Below are 10,294 nucleotides of genomic sequence, written 5' to 3'. Positions count from 1 at the left end.
GGGTATAATAATCTAGTCATTCCGTTTGTAACACCTCGAAATATTCATCTAATACCCCATGAAGTATATATATATTCCTAATCGTCTCGACGTTCTGAGCCGATCTAGCCATTGAATCTTGAATTTATGCACAGATACTTAATATTGATGTAGGTCGTTGGGAATTGCAAATGGGCCATAGCGGTTCAGATTTGGATATAGCTCCCATATAAACCGATTTCCCTTTTTGACTTCTTAAGCCCCTGGAAGCCGCAATTTTTGTCCGATTTGAAATTTTGTACGTAGGGTTCTGTTATGACTTCTAACAATTGTGCCAAGTACGGTCCAAATCGGTCTATAACCTGATGTAGCTCCCATGTAAACCGATCTCCCGATGTGACTTCTTGAGTCCTTACAAGCCGCAATTCTTGGCTGAAATTTTGAATGTGGTGTTCCGTTATGACTGCCAATAACTGTGCGAAGTACGGTCCAATTCAGTCTATAACCTGATATAGCCCCCATGTAAACCGGTCTCTCGATCATCCTTGTTCGGATCTTAGAAGCTTTAATTTTTGCTGGTTTGACAGTTTGGTAGAATAAAATTATGCCCTTCAACTAAATTTATTTTGTATAAATTGTAAGCAGAATCTATGGTGGTGGCTTCACAAGATTCGGCTCGGCCGAACTTAGCACGCTTTTACTTTTTAAAAGTTTGAATGCTTAAAGGCGCTATTACATGGCATGTATTGGGTTGCCCAAAAAGTAAATGCGGATTTTTCATATAGTCGGCGTTGACAAATTGTTTCACAGCTTGTGACTCTGTAATTGCATTCTTTCTTCTGTCAGTTATCAGCTGTTATTTTTAGCTTGCTTTAGAAAAAAAGTGTAAAAAAAGTATATTTGATTAAAGTTTATTCTAAGTTTTATTAAAAATGCATTTACTTTCTTTTAAAAAATCCGCAATTACTTTTTGGGCAACCCATAGATGTCTTATGACATGTCATGTTTTGTATTTACATGTAATTGTTGTCAAAATTGTCAATTTACATACGATTCATCATTTTTGATATCACACCTGTATGTTATTTTTGTATGGCACACCCTAAAATTTTCAGCAAAAGCTAATTTTTTATGCGTAAAAATTGTTAAAGTTGTGAGAAAGCTTGTTAAATCATAAATTTGTAAAAATAATTTTAAGTGGGTGATACTTTTGTTCGGCTGACAACAAAAACAGCTGATTTCTTTATGTCTTTGTCAGAAGGAATAGAGTACTAATCGAAAAAGTGCCATTTTGAAAAGTGATTTTCATATGTTAGTTTCGTTGGTATCACACGATATGTACAACTCAACGTGCTAAATTTGACATGCCGTGTAATAGAGCCTCAAACAAAGAATGTCGTGGCGATTATAAGATTTTAGGCAAACATCTTGTGATGTTACAATAGACAAAAGAAAAACAAAGAAAAATGACATTATCTATGTTTGGTTTTCTCTTTTATTAAATATCTTAATTTTATAAATTAAAAATTATATTTTTCATATCTTCGTTCACTTTATAGTTTTTAATTTTCACACGCACACACATGATTTCTTTCGTTCATATTGAATAAGAGAGAATGTCTTACTATAGTAGTATTGTATGTATCCGTTTTTGAAGCTTTCCTCCTCTTCGTTTGTGTTTTTATTATTTTTTCTTTGTTGTTATTTAATTTAAAGTAACTTATCCAATATAATGCATTTTACATCAAATCCATACTTAATGACTTAAGTCAACCTATGAATCAGTGGCCAGAGCTATATCGTCTTTAATAGGCTGATTTGAGAGAATTTTTGCATAGAGATGGAAGTGAAAGAACAGATTGTATAGATAGAGACAGGGAATTATGTAAACCTGCTGTTTGAGTGAGACTCTGACTCTGTGTTTTGTTTTTGCAACCCGAACGTACATATCGCCTTATACCGATATATCTTTTTTGTTTCAGAATTCTTTTTGCTTTTTGTTGTGATTATTTGAGATTTTCTGATTTTATTCTTTTAGAAATTTCTTAATTAATATGTGGTTAATTCAATCTTGTATCAGAAGAATATTTTTTTTTTTAATTGGATGTTGAAAGATTCATTTCGATCTTGTGTGTGTAGTTATTGCTACTGTATTTATGGAATATGACACATGAGGCTTGTTTGAACGGAAGAAGAAGAAATGGGAAGTTGTGGGGGGGGGGGGGGGGGGGGGGGGAGTTCATCTACTGCATTTAGTACGCTGATTGGTGTTGTAGTTAATAATACCAGGGATTATACCAAAAATTTCAGCTCGATGTTGTACTTGTACAAGTGCGTAACGTACGTAACCATTCTACAAATTCATCCAACATAACAGGCCCTGAAAGTAAAGAATTTAGGGGGTCAGAGAAAAACATTCCTAAATATTATGTGTATGGCTTACAGGCTCCATCTATGTCGTAGTTTGTTAAATCATTGTTAATGGTACGTGAAAATTCCAAAATATTACACCATTGATCTTTATTTATGACTTTGTACTTTGATTGATCCAGGAATTGTGCAAACTGCGGATATAGTGGCCAATGTTTGCCCAGTAACAATTGTAGCATAGCCTTTGCCGTATTAATATCCATACTGCGCTGATCGGAGTCCTGTAAAGGGTAGAAAGAGGAAATTAATGTATAATAAGTTAAGCAAGGGTCTATCCCTTGTGTTAGCACGGGAACACGAAAAGTAAGGGTGCTTTGTAATCATTATTGTGAAAGCAAACATATCGTTTCAAAAAGCTTAATAACTTGTGAATGGAAAGATCAGCTTGTTTACACAAATCTGCAAAGAAATTAAAATCTAAGGAACATTTCCTTCTTTTGCGGGACATGTGAAGAGATCGAATGAAAAGCCCGGCACGGGATAACTATGAACACCACATGGATTGGAACTCTGAGCTCCGATTTGTGTGATGTTCAACGTCATCACGAAAAGCTCAGCTGAGAGATATCGGGCGCTTCCACAGGTTGCTAATAGTGAAATGCTTCGTATTCCATATATGTTGCTGCAACTGTAGTCGCGGACAACCAGCTATTTTGAGTGGAGAGTCTCACTGAGAGACCGGGCGGCATTGGCTCCTGCTAATATATATTAAATGACCAATGGTACTCGATATGACAAGTTGAGTTATTGGCGCATTTAAATAACCAATGGGCATAACGTTCCCACGGCGATCGTTCCTATTGCTCACCTATGGAGCTTGACGAGGATTGGTATGTAGAGGTAGCACTACAAACCAACGTGGCTCAATCTCATGGCAACCGATTGTACGTATAGGCTCCCAGTGTGGAGATGATCGTGCCTCCTCCAAGTCTGGAAAGGGTTGAGATAGTGGACAGTTCCGGCTTAGAAGCGGAAGGTCACCTGGCATGGACGGTATGACTGGACAGATGTGTAAAAGCATCTGGAAGGCTATACCTGACCATGTCGAGATGATCCTCACACGATGTGTCGAAGTAGTTTATTTCCCTCGTACTTGGAAAAGTGCTCGAGACGTAGTCCTTCTAAAATCGCCCAAACGATTGAGGAGCAATCCAAGATCTTATCGGGGCATCAGTCTCATCCCCGTGCTTGCAAAAGCATGATAAGATTTAGGGAGGGCTACGAGGAGGGTACTTCTCCGGACCTGCTCGGCTTTCGGGGGGAAAAGAGCACTGTGGATGCCTGGATCCACGTGCAGAACTGTGTGAGAGAATCGAGCGCCAAATATGTTCTTGGCATATTTGCCGATTTCAAAGGCGCGTTTGATTACCTTTCATGGCGTAGTGTACTCACGAGGTTAGGCGAAATAGGTTGTCGGGAACTTTCTCTCTGGCGTAGTTACTTCTGTGATAGAGGAGCTTGCGTGGTTGGTGCTAGCGATACGGTTTGGAAGGATATTCAGTATGGCTGCCCTCAAGGGTCCAACTGTGCTCCATATATATAGAACCTCATGATGGATCCCCTGGTGGGACGTCTCGCTGAGTCTTTCAAAATCAGTGCATATGCAGATGACCTGCTCATCCTGGTTGAAGGAGATTCCAGACATGCTCTGGAAACTCGCGGAGGACAAAACCGTGACAATGTTGCTCAAGGGCATCTTGTCGCGGAATCGTCCGCCCACGATTCGATCTGGTGCAGCTAGCATCAGGAATGTGGGAGGTGACTATTTCGGGAAGAATGGGCTTCCTGGTCCATCTGGATCGGGCGAAGGAGAAGATGACTGGAGTAGCCGGTATGATTAAGCGAGTTCTGAGAAGCGATTGGGGTCTTAGTCGTCGCGCTGTTCGGTCCATATATGGTGGTCTATTTGTTGCTTGCGCAACTTATGGGGCGCCAGTACGGCACGGAATTGTCGCGACAGTCTTAGGACGAAAGAAGATCCTCTCTTGTCAGAGGGTAGATGCTGGCTTGCTTGCCTGTGTGTAAGACTGTTTCGACACATGCACTACAGGTATTGCTTGGCGCGCCCCCTTGATTTATCGTGAGTTACATGGCCGTTCTGTATAGTGTGAAAAAGGGAATTCCATTAGCGCGTGAGGATTGGCTCCCCTCTTCTGAGCTTGCAGATGGGGATGTTAGGCGGCTCAAGGCACTCCTTTTGTGGCGTCTCGATGATAGGTGGAGAACTAGATGGACGAACAGTGACAATGGTCGGGTGACTTACGAATTTATTCATGACGCGACGTTTGTACGAGACCGCCCGGACTTTGGCTTCGGCCTAAGTCTGGGCATCATACTGACGGGAAATGGACATAGTAATAAATAAAGCTTTAATGAGCTTCAGACCCTTAATCGGCATATCGGTCTATATAACAGCTATATCTAAATGCAGTACGACCTTTACCATATTTGGGTCAGATGGCGGTTGGCCTAAAACTACTTACTGTTTAAAATTTCGGCGAAATCGGATAAAAAATAAAGCTTTTATGGGCTTCATACTCTTTATCAGGAGATCGGTCTGTATGGCAGCTATATCTAGATATAGTCCGATCCAAACCATATTTGGGACGGATGTCGGGAGACCTAAAACTACCTATTGTTCCAATTTCAGCGAAATTAGATAAAAAATTAAGCTTTTATGGGCTTCAGACCCCTTATCGGAAGATCGGTCTATATGACAGCTATATCTAAATATAGTCCCAACTAAACCATATTAAGCTCGGATATCGGGAGGCTCAAAACAGCTCACTGTTTCAAATTTCAGCGAAATCGGGTAATAAATTAAGCTTTTAGGGGCTTCAGACCCTTTATCGGCAGATCGGTCTATATGGCAGCTATATCTAAATATACTCCTATGTTGGGAGGTCTAAAGCTACTCACTGTTTCAAACTTCAGCGAAATCGTTTAATAACTAAAGCTTTTATGGACTTCAGAGCCTTAATCGGGAGATCGGTCCATATGGCAGCTATATCTATTGGGTTGCCCAAAAAGTAATTGCGGATTTTTCATATAGTCGGCGTTGACAAATTTTTTCACAGCTTGTGACTCTGTAATTGCATTCTTTCTTCTGTCAGTTATCAGCTGTTACTTTAAGCTTGCTTTAGAAAAAAGTGTAAAAAAAGTATATTTGATTAAAGTTCATTCATTTTATCAAAAATGCATTTACTTTCTTTTAAAAAATCCGCAATTACTTTTTGGGCAACCCAATAGATAAAGTCCGATCTGAACCATATTTGGGTCAGATGTCGGGATTCCTTAAACAACTTACTGTTTCAAATTTTTGCGAAATCAAATAAAAAATAAAGTATTTATGAGCAGTAGACCCTTTATCGTCAGATCGGTCTATATAGCAGCTATATCCAAATATGGTCCGATTTGGCCCGTTCAAGAACTTAACGAGCGTGAATAAAAAAGATCTGTATCAAATATCTGTGCCAAATTTCAGCCCAATATCTCAATTTTTGAAGGCTGTAAAGTGATTACAACAGACGAACGGACAGACACACGGACATTGTTCAATCGTCTTAGAATTTTACGACGATCCGAAAAATATATACTTTGTAGGGTCGGAAATTGATATTTCCACGTGTTGCAAACGGAATGGCTAAATGAATATACCTCCTTCGGCGGTGGGTATAAAAATACCTTACTTTGAAGCAATGCAGATGGCATAACTAATACATAACTTGGAAATACCCAAGGAGGAACTTTATTGGAAGAAAAACAAAAGAGTCCAAAACAAACCCAAAAACCCAATAGAAACATCTACTCGTACAACAACTTCACCATTACAAACAACCAATATTACCAAGAACCAACAGAAAAATTCTACACTACAGATGGTGTGATCTATAAAAAGTTACAAAACAAAACACAACTAACATCTTTATAAATTCAAATACAATCAAGGAAAACAAAACGAATCTATCTCTTCCTCAAAAAAAGATCTCAAGTAATCAAAAGACTATCTCTCTTCATCTACAAGCTCTCTTTTGAAAAACAAATACTCTTCAGCCCAATCCACCTCCATAATTTCAAACTCTCTTTCTCTTAACTCATCAACACATAACACATCCAAAGTATCTAAAGTTACAAATTTCGACTATCCTAATAATTTAGAATCCGATAAAAGATACAAATATATCTAGTAGAAGAAATGCAATCGACACACCTGAGGATAATATGGAAGAATGATGACAATTGCCCCTGTTTATTTTTCTTCCCTCTATGTTATTTAAAATATTACAATGAAATATAAATGGTTTTTTTACCAATCTACACGAACTCCAATTATTAATACAGGACCATTCGCCAGGTTTAATTGTCTTACAGGAAACTCAACTGTCTTACAAGAAACCTCTTAAGTTTTTATATCACTCAAAATTTTTTCGAGTTTCACTCAATAGCATTCTTTCAGTCTTTGCTCTCTGTTTTTTTATCCCTTTGTCTCACTATCATCCACATTAAGGGAGCAATGTGGAGCCTAACCATTCACACGGCATGGACCACAGAGATAAAATGAGCATTAGTGAAACCCTCTGCTACTATGTTTGGCTACCCCACAGCAACAACCAAGCCAATATCATTACTTATTAATTTGATTTTTGATTTTCTTTTGTCTCTTACTTATGTGGCGCACAGTAGGCCCTCGCCGAACGTGATATAAGAGGATACTTAGGTATATATTCCATAGCTACAGTTCGCGAAATCGCAAAACAAAGAATATTATTTACAACATTTCGTGTGAACTTTGCTTTGTCCATAATCTGGAGGAATTGTTTTATCATACTGGTAGACCTGTTTAGGACCTGGTTTCAAGTCGAATTTAGAGATAATGATAAAAGTTATTATACAGTATAACCCAAATAAGTTTTTGAAAACTTTTATTCTTCGGAAACTCAAATTGTCCCAATTTTTGAAAAAATATTTTCCATACCATTGAACGGGTTTTTCGGTTATTAGAGGGCGCACTGTAGTTGATTTGTGCAAACATATTGGGTTTGCATACAGACTCTCATTGCAGCGGGGGTGATCTGCTGTATCTTCAATTCCCATACTCTCTGCTTCTCTTCCGTTGTATCAGCATCCACACCCTGGGAATTACTCTCAGCAGAAAACTCTAATATTGGAAATTCTTATTATAAAAGGGTCATTGACCTACCTTCCGATATTGTGGCTTTATGTTGGCAAACAGCTGACTGGGCAATGGTGTTACATACATATATGAATTGATTTTGTGGATTTACATTTCGATTTGGTGGATTTGGTGGATTCTTGCGAAACTTTGAATATATATACGTAGATGCCATTTCTGAAAATTTTTTTGTTGATATTGAAATCCGGACAAAAAATCTTTTCGAATTATGCACAATAAAACGTCACATGGCATTTTATTCCGCCTGGGGTGCGCCAGTCACCCCTGTGGGAAGCAGGCGTCAAAAGCTTTAAGATTTCAAGAAAGTAGCAGGAAACTTTAGACTTACGTTCGAGGAGTTTCAAACTTTACTTTCAAGAATTGAAGCTTGTTTAAATTCTCGTCTATTGTCGACTTGCTCGCAATAGCCTTCTGATCTTTCCGCTCTTACTCCTGGACATTTTTTAGTCGGTGCTCCTATCTTATGCCCTATTGATCCGACCATTTCAGAAGCTCCAATGTCAATTATGAATCGGTGGCAAAGGCTAGAGGCTCTCCACCATCATTTCTGTGCACGCTGAAAGGAAGAATACCTTAAGGAACTTCACAAGCGCCACAAATGGAAACGACCAACGGAAAATTTGAAGGAGGACATGCTAGTCGTCGTCCGTGAGGAGAATTTACCACCAAACTGCTGGCGATTAGGCAGAATTTCGAAGGTGCGTCCAGGATCTGACAACAGGGTACGAGTTGCCGAGGTCTTTACTGAAAAGGGTACCATAACCCGACCAGTCACCAAGCTGGTTGTTCTTCCTTTCGAAACCACATCTCCATACACTTGCTTGGCATATCAATGGTCCATTAAAAACAAAAATCCAAGTCAATTTCGTTTTCTTTTAGAATAATATGGGAGTTAATAAAAAATCTAAAAAACGCAACAACACCGTCCATAAAAACCCATATATATGTTGCATATGTAGACATCCCCATGCTTTGCGTAAATACAAGAAATTTTTAAGTATGAATACCGTCAAACGTCAAGAGATTGTGAAGAAGTACGGCTACTGTACAAACTGCTTGGCTCATGAGCATTCTGAAAAATCGTTCTTTACAACAACTGGATGCCGTTGTTGCCAAAAAGCCCATCATTCCTTTCTGCACGTAAATTCGAGGTTAAATTCCTCTTCGAAATATTCATCGAAATCTGATTTGCCTACTAATCCAATGCGCAAAACCAAATCACCTGCGAAATCAAATGTCACGCCCACACCAACGCCAACGTTCACATCACCAAATGCAACCCTCTCAGCGATTTTAAGGCAAAATTCTACAACATTGCTTCCAACGGTTTTAGTGAAGGTTTTTACCAAAAATGGGTTTGAGACGTTGCGATGTCTTATGGACTCTGGATCCAGATCCAGTTGCATCTCTTCTAAAATGTTCGACAAATTTGGGCTGACAACGTTGCCACTAGAGGAGGAAACTATATGTCCTCTCACTGTAGTCTCTACTCACGATGCAAATATTACCTTGGACGCCATCTTAAAAGTCAACAACACAAATCTCCATCCACACACCAAACAAATCAATTTCCGCATCTGTCAAACCACACTTCTCCAGCATGATTTTGGCCGACAAAAACTTTTATAAATCAGATCCAATCGACGTTATTCTAGGTGTTGATGTTTACTCTCGTATCATAGCCGAGGGTTTTATGAACCGAAATGGTTTGCCGACCGCTCAAAAATTTTTCGGCTGGTCTTTATATGGAACCTAACCAAATAATGGGAACTTTCCATTTTATTTCTTTGGCTCCATTCAATTCAGCCAATCCTTTTACTCACATTTTTAAATTCCCAAATGAAAAACGCACTTATATGGAAATGAAGAAAAACGTAAACTATTCTACACATTAAGAACTTAGAAATTTTATATACTTAAGAATTAAAAACTGAATTACACTAAGAAATGGTTGAATTTTTCACTTTAAGTTTATCACTTAATACTTTTACCACTTGGTTTTATGATATTTTGCTGATATACTGCAAGGCGGGTGCTAATGTTTATGCCACATGAATTTTGTTCATGCTGCATAAAATATGTAATTTTAATATTTTGAATTTTAACGGCTCATCTATGAGCACTCCTAAATTGGATTTGAAAATGTCCAAAAACTTAACGATACATTCTGACAAAACCAAGTGGAAAGCGCTATTTCCGTATGAAAAAGAAATACCTCCTTCTTGTTTGGTTATCATCGTTCGACTGGTAAGATCGCTATCCAGTGACAAATAAAACCCTAATTTTCCAATCCATCTCTAAACAAAACCTTGTGTTTTTATTTCCATTTCTTTTGGTTTTGGGATCTATTTCTTCACTACGGTCTTGTGGAGTGCAAAGTCATCGATTCTGTAGAGCATCTTTGACTTTGCTTTGGCTTATGAGACGAGTTCCATTTCCAACAGGTGGATTTCACTCCCGCATACGCACACTGAGTATGGCTAACAGAGGTCCAAACCATCCGTCAATTTGTTTTTTCATGATGTTCTCGCCAGAAATCGAAGCCAGGCGTTCAACGTCATGTTAACCTCTGCGCTACGGTGGCCTCCACTCCCAGCGCACCAGGGACAGCTTTAATGGAATTGTTAGCGCATTCCATGACCAATCAGTCTCGAGGACCACGACCAGGTAGCTCTTCTGTGGAGGAAAATA

General features: G+C 38.8%; 1 protein-coding gene across 3 annotated transcripts in view; it reads right to left on the bottom strand.

The window, feature by feature from the left end:
- Positions 1 to 1,446: 1,446 nt before the first annotated feature.
- LOC106092886 (DCN1-like protein 4) overlaps positions 1,447 to 10,294 on the bottom strand; it is a 32,783-nt gene continuing 23,935 nt past the window's right edge. For all 3 annotated transcript variants that reach the window (XM_059360097.1, XM_013259833.2, XM_013259835.2), the window contains 2 exons: positions 2,423 to 2,630; positions 1,447 to 2,359 (listed from right to left, as the gene is read on the bottom strand). In XM_059360097.1, the coding sequence (XP_059216080.1) occupies positions 2,286 to 2,359; positions 2,423 to 2,630 (282 nt within the window). In that variant the 3' untranslated portion in view covers positions 1,447 to 2,285. The remainder of the gene's footprint in view (positions 2,360 to 2,422; positions 2,631 to 10,294) is intronic.

This window comes from Stomoxys calcitrans, chromosome 1 (genome assembly GCF_963082655.1).
Source record: "Stomoxys calcitrans chromosome 1, idStoCalc2.1, whole genome shotgun sequence".
Lineage (NCBI taxonomy): Eukaryota > Metazoa > Arthropoda > Insecta > Diptera > Muscidae > Stomoxys > Stomoxys calcitrans.
The sequence above is the reverse complement of the archived record's forward strand: the minus strand, read 5'-3'. Positions and strand labels throughout refer to the sequence as shown.